This window comes from Mus musculus, chromosome 7, assembly GCF_000001635.26.
Source record: "Mus musculus strain C57BL/6J chromosome 7, GRCm38.p6 C57BL/6J".
NCBI classification, from domain to species: Eukaryota; Metazoa; Chordata; class Mammalia; order Rodentia; family Muridae; genus Mus; species Mus musculus.
The window spans coordinates 13,976,926-13,999,248 of NC_000073.6; the positions used below are offsets into that span (position 1 = coordinate 13,976,926).

At 38.7% G+C, this 22,323-nt stretch overlaps 1 protein-coding gene across 2 annotated transcripts in view; it reads right to left on the minus strand.

The window, feature by feature from the left end:
• Sult2a4 (sulfotransferase family 2A, dehydroepiandrosterone (DHEA)-preferring, member 4) overlaps positions 1-12,666 on the minus strand; it is a 79,915-nt gene extending 67,249 nt beyond the window's left edge. Inside the window, exons 1-3 of one of the 2 annotated variants that reach the window (NM_001101534.1) lie at positions 12,531-12,663; positions 11,272-11,480; positions 7,923-8,049 (exon numbers count right to left, since the gene is read on the minus strand). In NM_001101534.1, the coding sequence (NP_001095004.1) occupies positions 7,923-8,049; positions 11,272-11,480; positions 12,531-12,663 (469 nt within the window). Of the gene's footprint in view, positions 1-7,922; positions 8,050-11,271; positions 11,481-12,530 lie in introns of both variants that reach the window. The other variant, XM_006540163.1, reaches the window with a different exon arrangement.
• Positions 12,667-22,323: the final 9,657 nt, after the last annotated feature.

The window sequence follows — 22,323 nt, forward strand, 5'->3', positions numbered from 1 at the left end:
AACTAGTAAACAGCATTGTGCGCAGGTGCAAGAGTGAATTCACGCCAAGTCACAGCCCATCTCAGGGCGTAGTAATGAGGTGATGGGTGAGCAAAAAATCAGGCGCTGACATGCCACACTGAGGGCTATATAAGCAGCACCATTTTCCGGGTTCAGGGTCTTCCCTCCGGAAGAAGCAATAAAGCTTTTGCTGCAGAAGAATCTGGTTGTCCGAGTGTGTTCTTGCCAGCGAGAACAATAGCTCAGGACACTTATGGTCTGTATGACATCTGTCCAGGATTTTCTAGCTTTCATATTCTTTGGTGAGAAGTCTGGTGTAATTCTGATAGGCCTGCTTTATATGTTTCTTGACCTTTTTTCATTAATACTTTTAAAATTCTTTTTTTAAGTGCATTTGCTGTTTTGATTATTATGTGATGGAAAGGAGATATTTCTTTTCTGGTCCAGTCTATTTCAAGTTCTGGAGGTTTCTTGTATGTTCGTGGCCATCTCTTGCTTTAGGTTAGGGAACTTTTCTTCTATAATTTTGTTTAAGATATTTACTGGACCTTTAATTTGTGAATCTTCACTCTCTGCAATACATATTATCCTTAGACTTGATCTTCTCATTGTGTCCTGGATTTCCTTGATGTTTTGGATTAGGAGCTTTTTGCATTACGCATTTTCTTTCACTGTCATATCAATGTTTTCTATGGTATCTGCTGCACCTGCGATTCTCCTTCTATCTTTTGTATTCTGTTGGTGATGACTCTTGATCTTTTTTCTAGGTTTTCTAACTACAGGGTTGTCTCCCTTTCTGATTTCTATATTGTTTCTTGTTACATTTTTAGATCCTGGATGGTTCTGTTCTTTTCCTTTGGATGTATCATTGTGTTTTCCTGATAATTCTTTAAGGGATTTTTATGTTTCCTCTTTAAGGGCTTCAAGCTGTTTACCTGTGTTCTCCTGTATTTCTTTTAAGGGAGTTATTCATGTCCTTTTAAAAATAATCATCATGAGAGGTGATTTTTTGATCTGAATCTTGCCTTTCTAGTGTGTCAGGGTATCGAGGACTTGCTCTGGTGGGAGAATTGGGTTCTGATGATGCCATGTAACCTTGGTTTCTGTTGATTATACTCTTAAGCTTGCCTCCAGTCATATGGTTATCTCTAGTGCTACCTGCTCTGGATATGTCTGACTGGATCCCATCCTTCCTGTGATCCTTGTGTCAGAACTTCTCAGAGTCTTGCTATCTCTATGACCCTGTTTTTCTAGAAACCTGTAATCCTGAGATCCTGGGTATATCTGAGTTTCTGAGAGTCAAGCTCCCTCTGGGACCCTGAGATACTGGTGTGACCAAGCTCTTGTGATCCTGTGATCCTGGGTATGTTAGACTGCCTGGGAGTAGAGATTCCTCTGGGTATTGTGGGGTTGGCTGCATAGTTTATGCCCAAGATATGTTAGGTCACTGGCTCTGACAGACTGGAAAGGAGCCAAGCCACTGATCTGGAAGAGTTCCTGCCTGCCTGGTTCCTGCTGGTCCCAGTTACTCCCGGTTTTGTGACATATGTAGTGTCTTCCTCACTTCTGATCCTATAATGCTGGATTTGTTAGAACATTTCGGAGCAGAACTGCCTCTGGGTGTTGTGGGCCTGGCTTCAGAGTTTGCACCCAAAGTCTGCTCAGGGCACCATCCCAGAGAATTAATGTCAATTCTTTAATCAAATGACATAGGCTAGGAGATTGCTTCAAAAATTGAGAAGAATATATTTGCTGTTTGTTATCATAAAAGATAGATGTGAACTAATAATGACATGATTAAACAAAGTGTTTCAGGCCAATGTAACTACAAAAAGCAAATATTGCTGATGTAATATTACAAAATCATAGTTGACTTGAATCAATTCTGGTGAGAAATGATAAACATCACTTTATATTGATTAAAAGAATACTGCATGGAGAGGACAGTGCAGCTGTATTACAGGTCCAACTAATCCCACATAGAACATACTACTAGATATACAGTAACAAAGAGTATTCTCAATCTGAATGGTTAACACATCATCTTATTAAAAATAAATAATATTAAATGATGTCCCAGACAAAGCAGGCTTAACCAACATCTTTAGAACACTAAGTCTAAACAGTGCATTGTGCACATTGTTCTCAGAAGAATATGGAGCTATCACTCAAATATATATATATATATATATATATATATATATATATATATATATGTGTGTGTGTGTGTGTGTGTGTGTGTGTGTGTGTATGAATTATTAACCAATATAAATTAAAATAATTTCTTATATTCTACTTAGCAACAATAAAATGGTTACAAATAAATGAAAAGAGAATCTCCAGAATGCAAACTAATTCACGGAGATTTAACAACTCACAAGTGAATGATGAAGAAGTCAAGAACAAAAGGGCTCATATAATCAAATGAAGATGAAAACAAAACAGCATTTAACTTGTGGAATAAAATGAAAACAGCACTAAGAGGGATATTTAAAACTCAAAGTTCCTCCATTAAGAAATCAAAAGATTTCTAATACAGTAGTTAATGTTCCCCATGGGAATTTGGAAAAAGAACAATGTAAACTCCCAACTTAGTAGCTGGAAAGATATCATTAACCTCATTGTAGAAATTAAAGAAGGAAACAGCAGCAACAAGAAAAACAATATAGAGAGTTGATGAAAGTTATTTTCTTCAATATATAATGAATATTGATCAAATTTTATCTAAACTTACCAAAAGAAATAGCAAATGCCAAAACTAATACAGTAAAACGCAAAGAGAGAGTCATTATCACAGCACAAATGAAATTAAGAAAATATTTAGAGTTTACCTTATAAAAGTCATATAGCATTAAACTTGAAAACATAAAAGATATGGATGAATTCATATATATATATATATATATGTATACATACATACATACATACATATATATATATACATGAAAATGAGATAAATATTACATTTAAAACAACTAATCACCTAATCAGGTACATATGGAAAGAAGGCTCAGCACTTCAAAGCATTCTCTGTTCTTCTCTAGGACAAGAATTCAGTTTCCAGTACACCTGGAAGTTCACAATGTCCTCTTAAAATATAGACACCAATTTTCCTCATAAGACTGCTTTCATTGTTTCCCATTAGTTTGGATATGTTGTGGCTTCATTTTCATTAAACTCCAAAAAGCCTCTAATTTCTTTCTTTATTTCTTTCTTCACCAAGTTATCATTGAGTAGAGTGTTTTTCAGCTTCAACGTTTATGTGGGTTTTCTATTATTTATGTTGTTATTGAAGATCAGCCTTAGTCTATGGTGATCTGAAAGGACGTATGGGATTACTTCAATATTTTTTATCTGCTGATCAGCCTAATTAATAATAGCCAGAAGCTGGAAAGAACCCAGATATCCCTCAATAGAAGAATGGATACAGAAAATGTGATACATTTACAGAATGGAATACTATGCAGTTTTAAAGACAATAAATTTGATTTTGTATCCCAGGTCCCTCAGAGACCAGTCTGTGCAGGAGAGCCTTCAGACTGCAGAAGCAACATAGCTTCTGATACAGGAACCTTTTCAGGCCTTCATCTTCAGCCAGGAAGCAGATGTGAGCTCCAGACATCAGTGCTCAAAGGAGAGGTGACCTGAAGCGAGTACTCAGGAGAGAGTTGGCTTCCCAAGAGTGCTGACAGAGGCTAACAGAATCACAAGAGGAACAAGCTACAGTCAGAGACAGCTATAACAACTAATGCCAAAGATTACCAGATGGCAAAAAGAAAACATAAGAATCTTACTAACAAGCCAGGCAGTGGTGTCACACACCTTTAATTCCAGCACTTAGGAGGCAGAGGCAGGCAGATTTCTGAGTTTGAGGGCAGCCTGGTCTACAAAGTGAGTTCTAGGACAGCCATGGCTATATAGAGAAACCCTGCCTCAAAAAAAAAAAAAAAAAAAAAAAAACCCAAAAATAAATAAATAAATAAATAAATAAATAAATAAATAAAAGACTCTTACTAAGAGAAACCAAAACTGCTCACCATTATTAGAACCCAGCACACCCAACTCAGCGAGTCCCGGATACCCCAAAACACCCAAAAAGCAAGATTCAGGTTTAAAATTGTATCTTATGATGCTGGTAGAGGATTTTAAGAAGGAAATTAATAACTCACTTAAAGAAATACAGGAGAACATGCCTAAAGAGGTAGAAGGCCTTGAAGAGGAAACACAAAAGTTCCTTAAAGATTTTCAGGAAAACAGAACCAAACGGGTGATGGAAGTAAAAAAAAAAAAAAAAAAATCCAAGATTTAAAAAAAAAAAAAAGAGGGGGAACTAGAAACAGTTAAGGAAACCCAAAAGGAGACAACTCTAGAGATAGAAAACCTAGGAAAGAAAACAGGAATCATAGATGCAAGCATCAGCAACAGACATGGAAAAGAGAATCTCAGATGCAGAAGATTCCACAGAGAACTTGGACACGACAATCAAAGAAAATGAAAAATGCAAAAAGATCCTAACCCAAAACACCCAGGAAATTCAGGACACAATGAGAAGACCAAACCTATGGATAATAGAAGTAGATGAGAATGAAGATTTTCAACTTAAAGGGTCAGCGAATATCTTCAACAAAATTATAGAAGAAAAATTCTTTAACCTAAAGATTTTGCTGAAAGGACACTGATCTAGCTGTTTCTTGTGATGCTATGGCAGTGCCTGGCATATACAGAAGTGGATGCTCACAGTCATGTCTTGGATGGAACGCAGGGCTCCTAATGGAGGAGCTTTTGAAAGTACCCAAGGAGCTGACAGTGTCTGCAACCATATAGGTTGAATAACAATATGATGTAATTAGTACCCCAAGAGCTCGTGTCTCTAGCTGCATATGTAGCAGAAGGTGACCTAGTCGGCCATCACTGGGAAGGAAGGCCCCTTGGTCTACTAAAGTTTATATGTCCCAGTCCAGGGGAACACTAGGGCCAAGAAGTGGGAGTGGGTGGGTATTTGAGCAGGGCGGTGATAGGATATAGTGGACTTTCGTGATAGCATTTGAAATATAATTGAAGAAAATATATAATAAAAATTGAAAAAAATACAATGGATTTATGAAATTCCTAGACAAATGGATGGATGTGGAAGATATCAAATTTAGTGAGGTAACCCAATTGCAAAAGAACACACATGATATGAATTCACTGATAAGTGGATATTAGCTGAAAGTCTCAGAATCCTTTTTAGAATGAGGAATAAAATACCCATAGAAGGAGTTGCATAGACAAATTTCAGAGCGGAGGCTGAAGGAACGACCATTCAGATACATCCCCACTTGGGGATCCATTCCATAAACCATCACCAAAACCAGACCTGATGGCAGATGCCAACAAGTGCTTGCTGAGAGGAGCCTGATATAGCTGTCTCCTGAGGGGTCTTCCAGTTCCTGGAAAACATAGAAGTGGATGCTCACAGTCATCCATATGACAGAGCACAAGTTCCACAGTGAAAAAGATAGAGAAAGTACCCAGGGGGCTGGAAGGGTCTGAAGCCCCATAGGAGGAACATTAATATGCACTAACCAATACCCCCAGAATTCCTTGGAACAATACAAACAATCAAAGAAAACAGATGTTGGAACTTGTTGCTTTAGGAGTATAAGTAGCAGAGGATGGCCTAGTAAGTCATCAATGGGAGGAGAGGCACTTGGTCCTGTGAAGGCTCTATGCCCCAGTAGAGAAATGCCAGAACCTGGAATGGGATTTTGTGGGTTCGGTTGCAGGATGAGTATGATGGGTATATGTGATTTTCAAGGGGAAACTAGGAAAGGGGATGACATTTGAAATGTACATAAAGAAAGTATATCATAAAGATTAAAGGAAAAGAAAGAGGTAGTGGGAGAAAGGATTAAAATCAGCTAGAATGGAAAAAGGGCAAGAATGGTAAGTGGACTATTATTGAGATCAAAATCCCTGTATACATGAATGGAAATATCAATAATAAAACACTTTATTATATGTGATTAATATATTTTAATATATAAGTAAATCAAAACAGTGTATCAAGAATTCCCTTCCTTACCTTTGAAAATATTTTAGAGACAAATAGCAGTTTGGGATTTACATATTTAGAAAGATGCCTTTTAAGAAAATGCTGTCTGATCAGGCTAATATATAAGATGTATAAGAAGCCATTACAAAAAACTAAGAAAATCGACAAATGAGAAGCAACTCAGGAAGTAAGCACCATTTGTTATTTTTCTGTTCTGTGATAAAAAAAAAACATGATCAAAGACAACTTAAAGAAGAGAGAGCTTGTTTGTGTCAGGCAGAACGATAGGAAGAGAAAGCTGGGATTTATTTTCTTCAACTATATACAGGAAAAAAAGGAGTGTACTGAAAATGGTTTGAGTGTTTATTGTCTCAAAGCCCACCTTGAACGGAATACTTTCTCCAACTAGTCTGTGCCTCATAAACATTCTGAAAATGTGCCACCAATTGGTAACCAAGTGTTGAAATTTGAGGGTCTACGTGGGCCATTTCTTACTCAAATGATGACCGATGTCAATATCAAGATTAGGTCTGTAAAGACTAGATACTCCAAATGGTGCTTAAATATTATGACATGGGGCAATCTGTGACTGTGTTCTGTACTGTGGTGGTGTGTGAGAACAGAAAGACTTCACAATCAGTGTTGAAATGATGATGAGTCCTGGGCCCATAGACTTGTTGTATGTAGAGAGATAAAATTGAGCCTACAGAATATTAAAAGTCTAGAGATGTAGGCAAGTTAGGTATCATACATGAAACTGTGTGGTTGAGCCCCAGCACCAAATAAGTAGAGTGTACAGTAGGTGCTGTTAGTCTTAGAACTTAAGAGTTAGCAGAAGAAGGAACCACACTTCAAAGTCATCCAAAGCTATATAGAGAATTCAAGGCCAACCTAAGCTATCTCTCACTTTGTCTTTTTAAAAAAATACTGAGACCTACAACTGGGGAGACTCCAGAGTCTCTATGGTGGTGACTCTATCTGAAACTCTTAACAGTAAGTGACATAGAGCCTGAAATGCCACCTCCTGTAGGCAGATAGAATTCCCAGTGGAGGGATAAGAGTAGCAACCCATTCAGAAAACCTTTGGCCCTAGATGTGTCCTAACCAGAAGATGTCCAGAAACAAAGATGGAGCAGAGATGGAAATAATAGGCAATAATTGACTAGCCAAAATTGAGACACACACCATGGGCAAGAAACAATCCATGACATTATTACCGATACTCTGATATGCTTGCCTACAAGAGCCCAGAATAACTACTCTGAGATGCTCCACCTAGCAGCTGAATTACAGAGATGTATAAGTCCTCAGCCAAACATTAGTTAGAGCTGTGGAAGTCTTTTGGAAAAGTTGGGGAAAGGATTGTTGTACCCAACGGGGTTAAGAACTCCAGATGAAGACCAGAAGAGTCAACTAACCTGGACATTTTAGCACTCTCAGAAACTGAACCACCAACCAAAAAGTTATCCAGAGCTAGACCGAGGGGCCCTGCACATATGTAGCAGATTTGCAGCTTGGTCTTCGAGCAGGTCTCCCAACAACTGGAGCTGGGGCTCTCCATGAACGTGTTTCCTGTCTGTGGATCCTATTCCTCTATCTGGGCTGCCTTGTCTTGTCTCTGTAGGAGAAGACACACCAAGTCCTGGAGAAAATGGATGAGTCATGGTAGGGAGGTACCCTAGGGACACCTATCCCTTACCAGAAGAGAAGAGGATGGGAATAGGAGCTGTGAGTAGGGGTCTTTAAGAGGAGAGGGGTGCTGAATATTGTGATATAATGTGAATAAATAAATTTACAATATATGATATGAATAAATAAATGTATTAATTAATGAAATAAATGTCTCTGCATTTCCCCCACCTCCTATATTTCACAGATTACTCACCATTTCCTTTGAGGAACCATTCAAAATAAGTTCTGAGTGACCCTGGATTCTTCACAAGGTTTGTGTTACCCCAGAAAAAGTAACCAGAAAGAAGAATATCTCTGGGATTTCTGATGAGATAAATCGCCTTGAAGGGACAAAAATGTAAAAGAAAGTCAACAGTTATTCCTCACCTTTTAACTGTCATAATTTACATGAAATACTCTAATATCTAATGATTTCTAATTACATTTGCTATTTTTATGTTGGAAAACATATACACAAGTGAAAAATCTATAGTCATAATTCCGCTTTTCTAATTTTATTTGATTTGAAAAAATGGAACAACAAAATGACTAGTTCATCAATAGTGTAAAAATACAGACTGATTGGACAGTTCTAAAAGATTACAATAACAATTGGTTATCTAACACCAAATGCCAAGCCTGTAAAATATACATACAAGTAATACTATAGTGACTGAGAAAGGTGTACTGAAGAGTTTTGGGATATACAGATTCATTTAGGAATACATTGATTATTTATTTATTTATTTATTTAGGGATATATGTTGTATACATTAGAAACATGTACACATATATCTATATAGGAATACATAAACATAGGAATATATTTAGAAATATATATGTATATTCATATATATGTGCAACATAAATTAATGAAAAAAGAAAACGTACACTTGAGAGAGAAAAAAATTATATATTAATTTTGCAGGGAGAATATGGTAGGGGAAAATGATGTATATAATTATATTTTATTATAAAAATGTCAAAACATAAAAGAAATAAATAAAAAGAAATCATTATTTTTTTAAAAGATTTATTTATTTTACATATAGGAATGCACTGGCTGTATTCAGACATGCCATAAGGCACTGGATCTCATTACATATGGTCATGAGCCACCATGATTTTGCTGGGAATTGACCTCTGTACCTCTGGAAAAGCAATTACTACTCTTTACCTTGGAGCCAACACTCCAGCCCCCAAAGTAATCATTTTTAATAAAAGGAACTTCATATTTTGTACCAATTATTCAGGATCTCATCTTTTTAACTTCAAAAATATTGATTTATGCATGTCTGAGTGCACACATTCATTTTTGCACAACATATGTGGACTGAAACCCACAGACATTAAGAAAAACGGGCTTGGATGCCCTGGGACTAGAGTTGCAAAGAGTTGTGAGAAACCATGTGGGTGTTGGGAACTGAATCTAGGTCCTTTGCAAAAGAAGCCAGTACTCTTAACAGCTGAACCATCTCTCTAAGTCCTCTTAGAAATTTTAAATATTTTTATTGGATATTTTTGTATACATTTCAAATGTTATCACCTTTTTCAGCTTCCCACCTCCTCCCTGTAAACCCCCAATCCAATCTCCTTCCCCCTGCTTGAATGAAAGTGTTTCCTGACCCAACCATCCACTCCTACTTCCCAAGAATAGCAGAAATGATTCTCAACAATAAACGAACTACTGGGTGAATCACCATCCCTGATATCAAGCTGTGCTATAAGCAATACTGATAAAAAAAAAAACTGTATGCTATTGGTACAATGAAATGCAGGTGGATTAATGGAATAGAATTGAAAACCCAAATTTGAACCCACACACCTATGTTCAGTTGATCTTTTGCAAAGCTTCTAAAACATTCCATTGGGAAAAAGATAGCATTTTCAACAAATGATGCCTGTTTAATTGGCTATCAGCATGTAGAAGACTGGGAATTGATCCATTCTTATCTCCTTTTACACAGCTCAACTCCAAGTGTATCGAGAACTTCCACATATAACCAGATACACTGAAACTTATAGAAGATAAAGTGGGGAAGAATCTAAAATACATGGGCACAAAAGAAAAGTTCCTGAACAAAACAGAAATGGTTTATGCTCAAAGATCAAGATTGACAAATGGGACCTAATAAAATTGCAGAGTTTCCATAAGGCAAAGAACACTGTCATTAGGACAAATGGAAAAAAGGAACACTCCTCTATTGCAGGTGGGATTGCAAGCTGGTACACCAGTCTGGAAATCAGTCTGGTGGTTTCTAGGGAAATTGGACATAGTATTACTTGAGGACCCACTCCCGAGCACATATCCAAAAGATGCTGCAACATATAACAAGGATATGTTCATAGCAGCTGCATTTATAAGAGACAGAATATGGAAATATATCAGATGTCCTTCAACAGAGGAAACAATACAGAGAGGGTGGTACATTTACAAGATGGCATACTACTCATCAATAAAAAACAATGACTTTTGAAATTCATAGCAAAATTAATAGAAATAGAAATATCATCTTGAGTGAGGTAACCCAATCAGAAAAGTATACAAATGGTATGCATTAACTGATAATTGATTATTAGCCCAGTAGCTCAGAATAACCAAAATATATTTCACAGACCACATGAAGCTCTAGAAGAAGGACGACCAAAGTGTTGATACTTCCATGCTTCTTAGAAGGGAGCACAAAAAACTCATGGGAGGAAACATGGAGACAAAGTGTGGAGCAGAGACTGAAGGAAAGACAATACTGATACTGCTCCATCTGGGGATCCATCCCATATTCAGTAACCAAACCAAGACACTATTTTCGATGCCAAGAAGTGGCTCTGCCAGAAATATAGAATTCATCTCTTTAAGCTTCAGTTTCCCTGGTCAAAATTTTCCAAATCCAGATAAGACACACACATATATATGAATGGCCACAAACATTGTGCCATATTAGTGAGAGTTTATTCTAAGTTTGTCTTTGTAGGTGCAGCATAAACTATTTATAACTTTTATGGATGGAGAAATTTACACAAAACTTTCTCACTAACTAGGACCTGTCATAGGTCAGTATGTGGATATCTCTGATTCCTTCTACTTATCCTCTTTTCATTTCATGGGAGATTCCTGTAGCTACTGATCTCAATAAACACCTACACACATGATGACTCTGTATATATAACTGATCTTTGAACATTGATGCCTGGTCATTTTTCTTCCCCTATGAGCAATTGTGTCTTAGGTGTTTCACCCACAGGGATTAGCATATACTTTTAAGTACGATTGGATTTTGATGCCTATGATAGAGTAATATCCATTGTACGTTAGAGATTGAACTCTGTTAGGCCTATATATGTAGTTCCTGAATGTTTCAGTGTGATATTTCACTTTATTTCTTAAAGCTGCCCAGGATCACTGTGTGCTGGTCCACATCCTTGTACTCTATCTAATGTAGTCTGAGGTGGGGAAACATCAGCATCACCTAGTGCATGAGAATCCCATCTTCACTTTTCAGCAAGACCTCCAGGACTTGTCAGGTAAAATAAGTTCAAAGAGTGTTTAGTCACTGGACACTGACCTTGGCCTTAGAACTGAAGAAAGACTTGGAGAAGAGATGGATGGGAAGATGGGAGGTTATGAGTCGTGGTCCTTGCTTATTGATTAATGCAGGATATCCTCTATTAGTCTCTAGCCAGGGTGAGCGGTCCTGAATGGACACAGTTTGGATCCACTTTGAATCTCCCTTGGTCTGAATCAAGCAGACAATCTCAATCAACCAGTTTGTTCCTGAATGAAAAGGAAAAGTGACTGTCACTCATTTCAACTTTGCTTGTGAAAAAGCCTCAAGTACAATATATGCCCATACAATTTACAGTACTGCCCAATTTCAAGCACAAAGACTTGTGTGCACAATGTCCATGTGACATAAGTGCAAAGTATTTTCACTCATATTCTAGACTTCATTTGGAAAACAGAGACCTTATACTCAGTAAACAGCAACCTGTCAATGGAATATCTCCTCCAGGCCTGGGCCAACATCATTCTACATTCTGGTGGAATGAATTTGTATCTCATATATTTCAGAATGTTATAATCATAGCACATGATACTACCTCCTTTAATTTAATTCACTGTCATTGAGAGGCCCCCATGCTGCAATATATGACTGAGTACTTCTTATTTTTAAGGTGAATCAATTCCCTTGTGCATTTTTATCACACACAGTTGATTTGTGTTTATCTGCTCATTTGTCTCTGGATGTTTCTCTAGATTCCCTCTCTGAGATATTGTCTGGTACTTTTTTTCCTGTATTCCCACTGCCTATGGAATTTCTGTGTCATTTTCCTTTATATGTCAACAAGCTAATACTTGCTCAATGTTCAGTGCTTCTTCCACACAGCAATCACCCATATCACAAAACTACCATGATGTTGCTTTTTACTTTGAGTTTTCTGATTCTTTCTACGTCCTGGACAAGGTCCATAGAAATTTTACCTGAAACTGTCCTCTCCTACACATATCCTCACATACATGTCTTTAACTCTTAATGTTATTTCTTATATTTATTCTCCTCACTCTCACTCTTCTATCTCTTCTCCAGAGAGAAAAACCAATGGCATATTCTGCCTCATGGAGCACAATCATTGTTCTGGTGCCATAGCTGATCTCCTCTGTCCACATAGGTCAGATAGAGTGGAACACACACAAATCTCAATGCACACAAGTCATTTTACACATTAATATATAGAACACTCTACTCATCACACAAAATGAATTAGGATCAAAGTACTAAGCTCCCTTATACATTTCAAAATTAGTATTACTGATTGTCCTTACCTGACTTGGGGTAAGTCAATATCAACAAGTCTTCTTCTTTCACCACAAACCTATTACGAATATCTTCCAAAATTTCTCTTTGATATGATATGGCAGGAAAAGGTATCCCTTCAAACCAAGTATAGTCTGACATCATGGATAGCTCCTTGTAGATGCTGTTAGAATTCCAGCCCAGGACACCTATTCAGCTTATAGCAAATGCTGAGAGGTAAGATTTAGTGCAGGTAAAAAATCATTAACATTCTCTTGTTTGTTGTGAAATATTTACTGATAGGAAGAAAGAAATATTGTCACCTACAGTCAAAGGTTACTCTATTGAGCAATTTTAAAGTTGTGCAAATAACATTCTGCAGAATTTGTGAGACCAAGTTCATGACTCGAAATCAGAGACGCAGTAAGAGTAAGGCAAGGTACCTCGGGGCTCGAGTGGAGCGGAAAGGGCTTGTGCCCCAGGTTAGGCCCGGGTAGCCTGCTTCCCTATGTACCACAGTCTCAGGTTCCGCGTGATTGGATTGGGGCAGGCGCTGTGTTCCACTCACCAGGGGTCTTAGGATCCCGTGGGGGATCCTGTGTGGGTCCGTGTGGGTGTCGGGCGAGTCCGCTAGCAAGGTAGCCCGGGGCTCGAGTGGAGCGGAAGGGGCTTGTGCCCCAGGTCAGGCCCAGGTAGTCTGCTTCCCTATGTACCATAGTCTCAGGTTCCATGCGATTGGGTTGGGGCAGGCGCTGTGTTCCACTCACCAGGGGTCTTAGAATCCCATGGGGGATCCTGTGTGGGCCCTTGCGGGTGTCGGGCGAGTCCGCTGGCAAGGTAGCCCGGGGCTCGAGTGGAGTGGGAGGGACTTGTGCCCCAGGTCAGGCCCTTACTCGAGCCCCAAGGTACCTTGCCAGCGGAGGCGCCTGACACCCGCAAAGGCCCACACAGGGTTCCCCATGGGATCCTAAGACCCCTGGTGAGTGGAACACAGCGCCTGCCCCAATCCAATCGCACGGAACCTGAGACTGCGGTACATAGGGAAGCAGACTACCTGGGCCTGACCTGGGGCACAAGCCCCTTCTGCTCCACTCGAGCCCCAGGGTACCTTGCCAGCGGAGTCGCCTGACACCTGCAAGGGTCCACACAGGATTCCACACGGGATCCTAAAGACCTCTAGTGAGTGGAACACAACTTCTGCCAGGAGTCTGGTTCGAACACCAAATATCTGGGTACCTTCCCTGCAAGAAGAGAGCTTACCTGCAGAGAATACTCTGCCCACTGAAACTAAGGAAAGTGCTACCCTCCAGGTCTGCTTATAGAGGCTAACAGAGTCACCTGAAGAACAAGCTCTTAACAGTGACAACTAAAACAGCTAGCTTCAGAGATTACCAGATGGCGAAAGGCAAACGTAAGAATCCTACTAACAGAAATCAAGACCACTCACCATCATCAGAACGCAGCACTCCCACCCCACCTAGTCCTGGGCACCCCAACACAACCGAAAATCTAGACCCAGATTTAAAAACATTTCTCATGATGATGATAGAGGACATCAAGAAGGACTTTCATAAGTCACTTAAAGAATTACAGGAGAGCACTGCTAAAGAGTTAAAGGCCCTTAAAGAAAAGCAGGAAAACACAGCCAAACAGGTAAAGTCATTAAAGTAAAACAGGAAAACACATCCAAACAGGTAATGGAAATGAACAAAACCATACTAGAACTAAAAAGCGAAGTAGATACAATAAAGAAAACCCAAAGTGAGGCAACGCTGGAGATAGAAACTCTAGGAAAGAGATCTAGAAACATAGATGTGAGCATCAGCAACAGAATACAAGAAATGGAAGAGAGAATCTCAGGTGCAGAAGATTCCATAGAGAACATCGACACAACAGTCAAAGAAAATACAAAATGCAAAAGGATCCTAACTCAAAACACCCAGGAAATCCAGGACACAATGAGAAGACCAAACCTACGGATAATAGGAATTGATGAGAATGAAGATTTTCAACTTAAAGGGCCAGCTAATATCTTCAACAAAATAATAGAAGAAAACTTCCCAAACATAAAGAAAGAAATGCCCATGATCATACAAGAAGCCTACAGAACTCCAAATAGACTGGACCAGAAAAGAAATTCCTCCCGACACATAATAATCAGAACAACAAATGCACTAAATAAAGATAGAATATTAAAAGCAGTAAGGGAGAAAGGTCAAGTAACATATAAAGGAAGGCCTATCAGAATTACACCAGACTTTTCACTTGAGACTATGACAGCCAGAAGAGCCTGGACAGATGTTATACAGACACTAAGAGAACACAAATGCCAGCCCAGGCTACTATACCCGGCCAAACTCTCAATTACCATAGATGGAGAAACCAAAGTATTCCACGACAAAACCAAATTCACACAATATCTTTCCACGAATCCAGCCCTTCAAAGGATAATAACAGAAAAGAAGCAATACAAGGACGGAAATCACGCCCTAGAACAACCACGAAAGTAATCCCTCAACAAACCAAAAAGAAGAGAGCCACAAGAACAGAATGTCAACTCTAACAACAAAAATAAAAGGAAGCAACAATTACTTTTCCTTAATATCTCTTAATATCAATGGACTCAATTCCCCAATAAAAAGACATAGACTAACAGACTGGCTACACAAACAGGACCCACCATTCTGCTGCTTACAGGAAACTCATCTCAGGGAAAAGAGAAAGACACTACCTCAGAGTGAAAGGCTGGAAAACAATTTTCCAAGCAAATGGTCTGAAGAAACAAGCTGGAGTAGCCATTTTAATATCGGATAAAATCGACTTCCAACCCAAAGTTATCAAAAAAGACAACGAGGGACACTTCATACTCATCAAAGGTAAAATCCTCCAAGAGGAACTCTCAATTCTGAATATCTACGCACCAAATGCAAGGGCAGCCACATTCATTAAAGACACTTTAGTAAAGCTCAAAGCACACATTGCACCTCACACAATAATAGTGGGAGACTTCAACACACCACTTTCATCAATGGACAGATCGTGGAAACAGAAACTAAACAGGGACACAGTGAAACTAACAGAAGTTATGAAACAAATGGACCTGACAGATATCTACAGAACATTTTATCCTAAAACAAAAGGATATACCTTCTTCTCAGCACCTCACGGGACCTTCTCCAAAATTGACCATATAATTGGTCACAAAACAGGCCTCAACAGATACAAAAATATTGAAATTGTCCCATGCATCCTATCAGACCACCATGGCCTAAGACTGATCTTCAATAACAACATAAATAATGGAAAGCCAACATTCACGTGGAAACTGAACAACACTCTTCTCAATGATACCTTGGTCAAGGAAGGAATAAAGAAAGAAATTAAAGACTTTTTAGAGTTTAATGAAAATGAAGCCACAACATACCCAAACCTATGGGACACAATGAAAGCATTTCTAAGAGGGAAACTCATAGCTCTGAGTGCCTCCAAGAAGAAACGGGAGAGAGCACATACTAGCAGCTTGACAACACATCTAAAAGCTCTAGAAAAACAGGAAGCAAATTCACCCAAGAGGAGTAGACGGCAGGAAATAATCAAACTCAGGGGTGAAATCAACCAAGTGGAAACAAGAATAACTATTCAAAGAATTAACCAAACGAGGAGTTGGTTCTTTGAGAAAATCAACAAGATAGATAAACCCTTAGCTAGACTCATTAAAGGGCACAGGGACAAAATCCTAATTAACAAAGTCAGAAATGAAAAGGGAGACATAACAAAAGATTCTGAAGAAATCCAAAACACCATCAGATCCTTCTACAAAAGGCTATACTCAACAAAACTGAAAAACCTGGACGAAATGGACAAATTTCCGGACAGATACCAGGTACCAAAGTTGAATCAGGATCAAGTTGACCATCTAAACAGTCCCATATCACCTAAAGAAATAGAAGCAGTTATTAACAGTCTCCCAGCCAAAAAAAGCCCAGGACCAGACAGGTTTAGTGCAGAGTTCTATCAGACCTTCAAAGAAGATCTAATTCCATTTCTGCACAAACTATTTCACAAAATAGAAGTAGAAGGTACTCTAGCCAACTCATCATATGAAGCCACTATTACTCTGATACCTAAACCACAGAAAGACCCAACAAAGATAGAGAACTTCAGACCAATTTCTCTTATGAATATCGATGCAAAAATCCTCAATAAAGTTCTCCCTAACCGAATCCAAGAACACATTAAAGCAATCATCCATCCTGACCAAGTAGGTTTTATTCCAGGGATGCAGGGATGGTTTAATATACGAAAATCCATCAATGTAATCCATTATATAAACAAACTCAAAGACAAAAACCACATGATCATCTTGTTAGATGCAGAAAAAGCATTTGACAAGATCCAACACCCATTCATGATAAAAGTTTTGGAAAGATCAGGAATTCAAGGCCCATACCTAAACATGATAAAAGCAATCTACAGCAAACCAGTAGCCAACATCAAAGTAAATGGAGAGAAGCTGGAAGCAATCTCACTAAAATCAGGGACTAGACAAGGCTGCCCACTTTCTCCCTACCTTTTCAACATAGTACTTGAAGTATTAGCCAGAGCAATTCGACAACAAAAGGAGATCAAGGGGATACAAATTGGAAAAGAGGAAGTCAAAATATCACTTTTTGCAGATGATATGATAGTATATATAAGTGACCCTAAATATTCCACCAGAGAACTCCTAAACCTGATAAACAGCTTCGGTGAAGTAGCTGGATATAAAATTAACTCAAACAAGTCAATGGCCTTTCTCTATACAAAGAATAAACAGGCTGAGAAAGAAATTAGGGAAACAACACCCTTCTCAATAGTCACAAATAATATAAAATATCTTGGCGTGACTCTAACTAAGGAAGTGAAAGATCTGTATGATAAAAACTTCAAATCTCTGAAGAAAGAAATTAAAGAAGATCTCAGAAGATGGAAAGATCTCCCATGCTCATGGATTGGCAGGATCAACATTGTAAAAATGGATATCTTGCCAAAAGCAATCTACAGATTCAATGCAATCTCCATCAAAATTCCAACTCAATTCTTCAACGAATTAGAAGGAGCAATTTGCAAATTCATCTGGAATAACAAAAAACCTAGGATAGCAAAAAGTCTTCTCAAGGATAAAAGAACTTCTGGTGGAATCACCATGCCTGACCTAAAGCTTTACTACAGAGCAATTGTGATAAAAACTGCATGGTACTGGTATAGAGACAGACAAGTAGACCAGTGGAATAGAATTGAAGACCCAGAAATGAACCCACACACCTATGGTCACTTGATCTTCGACAAGGGAGCTAAAACCATCCAGTGGAAGAAAGACAGCATTTTCAACAATTGGTGCTGGCACAACTGGTTGTTATCGTGTAGAAGAATGCGAATCAATCCATACTTATCTCTTTGTACTAAGGTCAAATCTAAGTGAATCAAGGAACTTCACATAAAACCAGAGACACTGAAACTTATAGAGGAGAAAGTGGGGAAAAGCCTTGAAGATATGGGCACAGGGGAAAAATTCCTGCACAGAAGAGCAATGGCTTGTACTGTAAGATTGAGAATTGACAAATGGGACCTAATGAAACTCCAAAGTTTCTGCAAGGCAAAAGACACCGTCAATAAGACAAAAAGACCACCAAAAGATTGAGAAAGGATCTTTACCTATCCTAAATCAGATAGGGGTCTAATATCCAACATATATAAAGAACTCAAGAAGGTGGACTTCAGAAAATCAAATAACCCCATTAAAAAATGGGGCTCAGAACTGAACAAAGAATTCTCACCTGAGGAATACCGAATGGCAGAGAAGCACCTGAAAAAATGTTCAACATCCTTAATCATCAGTGAAATGCAAATCAAAACAACCCTGAGATTCCACCTCACACCATTCAGAATGGCTAAGATCAAAAATTCAGGTGACAGCAGATGCTGGCGTGGATGTGGAGAAAGAGGAACACTCCTCCTTGTTGGTGGGATTGCAAGCTTGTACAACCACTCTAGAAATCAGTCTGGTGGTTCCTCAGGAAATTGGACATAATACTACCGGAGGATCCAGCAATACCTCTCCTGGGCATATATCCAGAAGATGCCCCAACTGGTAAGGAGGACACATGTTCCACTATGTTCATAGCAGCCTTATTTATAATAGCCAGAAGCTGGAAAGAACCCAGACGCCCCTCAGCAGAGGAATGGATACAGAAAATGTGGTACATCTACACAATGGAGTACTACTCAGCTATTAAAATGAATGAATTTATGAAATTCCTAGCCAAATGGATGGACCTGGAGGGCATCATCCTGAGTGAGGTAACACATTCACAAAGAAACTCACACAATATGAACTCACTGATAAGTGGATATTAGCCCCAAACCTAGGATACCCAAGATATAAGATACAATTTGCTAAACACATGAAACTCAAGAAGAATGAAGACTGAAGTGTGGACACTATGCCCCTCCTTAGAATTGGGAACAAAACACCCATGGAAGGAGTTACAGAGACAAAGTTTGGAGCTGAGATGAAAGGATGGACCATGTAGAGACTGCCATATCCAGGGATCCACCCCATAATCAGCATCCAAACGCTGACACCATTGTATATACTAACGAGATTTTATCAAAAGGACCCAGATGTAGCTGTTTCTTGTGAGACTATGCCGGGGCCCAGCAAACATAGAAGTGGATGCTCACAGTCAGCTAATGGATGGATCACAGGGCTCCCAATGGAGGAGCTAGAGAAAGTAGCCAAGGAGCTAAAGGGATCTGCAACCCTATAGGTGGAACAACATTATGAACTATCCAGTACCCCGGAGCTCTTGACTCTAGCTGCATATGTATCAAAGATGGCCTAGTCGGCCATCACTGGAAAGAGAGGCCCATTGGACATGCAAACTTTATATGCCCCAGTACAGTGGAATGCCAGGGCCAAAAAGGGGGAGTGGGTGGGTAGGGGAGTGGGGGTGGGTGGGTCTGGGGGACTTTTGGTATAGCATTGGAATTGTAAATGAGCTAAATACCTAATAAAAATGGAAAAAAAAAAAAACCAAGATGCTGCTGGCCTCTGCTGTGCCTAACTGGAAAACAAGTAATGTGCACAAGTGCAAGAGTAAATTCGTGCCAAGTCACTGCCTATCCCAGGGCATAGCAATGAGGCGATGGGCAAGCAACAAATCAGGTGCTGACACGCCGCGCAGAGGAGTATATAAGCACCACCATTTTCGGGTTCAGGGTCTTTCTTCTGATGAAGCAGTAAAGCTTTGCTGTAGAATAATCCGTTTGTCTGAGTGTGTTCTTGCTGGCGAGACACTAGCTTGGGACAACCTTCTTTTTAATAAATAATAGATTTATTTTTCAAGTACATCTATGTGTGTGCAGGTATGTGTATGTCACTGTGGATGCCCAAGGAGTCCAGAAGAGAATGTCAGAACTGGAGAAGCTGCAATTACAGTCAGGGAGAACTTGCAGACATCGGTGCTGGGCATTGATCCCAGGTCCTCTGCTTTCTCGACAGCTGAACCATTTTTCCAACAACACTTCCTCTTAAAATTCTTTTTTAAAAAGATTCCAAAGTAATGTAAGGAGTGTTAAATAACTCTACAAATGAAAAAGTAGATACAACATTCCTGAATAAAGAGAGAACATGTTGACGCATTAAAAAAAAATAATATAGAATTTTCCCTGGCCTCTTTAGTATACCTACTAGTGCGATTATGCTGGTTTGTTTGGGTAACTATACTGTTAAAAGTTCATGTGTCTATTTTCCTGTTGTGTCTAAGAGAGACATATTCTATCAAAAGGAACCTTGGGCCTTTAGGAGAATTCTATATCCTCTTCTATGACTTTTTCTCTGAGCCTCTTAGGTTGTAAGAATTTATTTCAGATATATCAGTTGGGGGTGTGTACCTTTCTGTTATTATCTACAGTTTGGCTCATTTTGCATCTTTGCCAGAGTAACCATATGTTGAAAAAGAAGTATATTTGACAAGGGGAGAGAACTGCATTTACCTGTGGGTATAAGGTCAAGTACTTAGAAAACAGTTGGAAATTACACTGGTTTAGGGAACTGTTTGTAAGGAGACTCATGGGGTTTTGCTTTTTCCATTCCCACCTGGTTGTTTATAATACCAGACATGGCTCCCCTTTTTTGAATAGGCTTAAGGTCTAAATATATAGCCTTTGTTCCCTCCAAGATAAAAGTGCCACTGTTTTGCTCCTTTGGATGTCTTGCCAGTCAAGTCATTCTTCTGGCTCACAGGCTTCATACCTGCATAGTTTGAGTGATTGTTCCTCTCCCTGGCAGAATGAGCAAGGTCTTACTTTATGAAAACTATTTCACTTGCAAGAAATTTCCAAGCAATTTTAGCTCAGTTCCTCCAAATTTTGTGTCGGAAGTGTATCTCCAAGTTCTGGGAGGCAACCAAGGGCATCAATAGCTGATGTTTTTTGGGGGGATTCTCAATTTTCCTAACTACTTTAGAGAATATTTCTCATGCATGATATTGGGATTTTGATATATAGTCCACAGTTCTTGTGGAGAACATTATCATTTCAAATGACAAAATTTCTTTAAACTACATATTAATGTTTCACATATATATATTTATTATATGTGATTTTAGATAAATACTGGATAATATGATTTTCTATGTTTTTTTAAACATCCATGGAATTATTTATCCCTTTGTCACTTCAATTACTGTGCATTAAACCTGTGTCCTGTGTCCAAAATACACTCCATCCTATTTTCCCCATTTTTCCCTTTGTAACACCTGTGTGCTATTTCAGTGTCTAGAATTTCTCTCCCAAATGATAACTTTTAACTTTCCTGGTTACTGTGGTTACTACAAATTATAAGCACACAATTACAGATTCAAAGCCAGAACACACAAATCTCTTCTAGATCCACCTGTTTGCCTAAAAATTTCATGATGTCATTTATCTCCACAGCTAAGTAGATTTTCATTGTACATATGAACCACAGTTTCATTAGTCATTTATTAGTTGAAGTATATTTAAGTTGTTTTTGTTTTCTAGTTATTATGACTAGAACAGTAATAAACATGGCTGAGAAACTATTTGTAGAGTAATATATCAAGTCCTTTCACATTTGTCAAGGAATATTGTATACGTGCCATATGATACACATTTCACACTGATTTTCAGAGTGACTTCATCTGATTGAAATGCATTTAAGATCGTGAGGGTCACCGTTTACCAAATTATTACAATCATTTATCTCACCTGCATCTGTTGTAAGTTTTTTGTTTGGTCATATTATTTCTGACTAGAGTAGATTAAATCTCAAAATAGTTTAATTTTTATTACCTTACTTGCTAAAGTTTTTGACCAATTAAGAAGGTATATTTTAGTTCTTATACATTTTTATTTCTTCCCTTGTGAAGAAATAAACCTGGCCAGAGGTGAAGGTCAGTATTTTTCGTAATTTTTATTAGATATTTTCTTCAATTATATTTCAAATGCTATCCCTAAAGTCCCCTATACAATCCCCCTGCCCTGCTCCTCTACCCACTCACTCCCACTTCTTAGCCCTGATATTACCCTGTACTAGGGCATATAAAGTTTGCAAGATCAAGGGCTCTCTCTTCCCAATGATGCCTGACTAGGCCATCTCCTGCTTTAATTTGCAGCAAAAGACACGAGCTCTGGCGGTACTGGTTAGTTCATATTGTTGTTCCAACCATAGGGTTGCAGACCCCCTCAGCTCCTTGGGTACTTTCTCTATATCCTCCATTGGGGGCTCTGTGTTCAATCCAATAGATGACTGTGAGC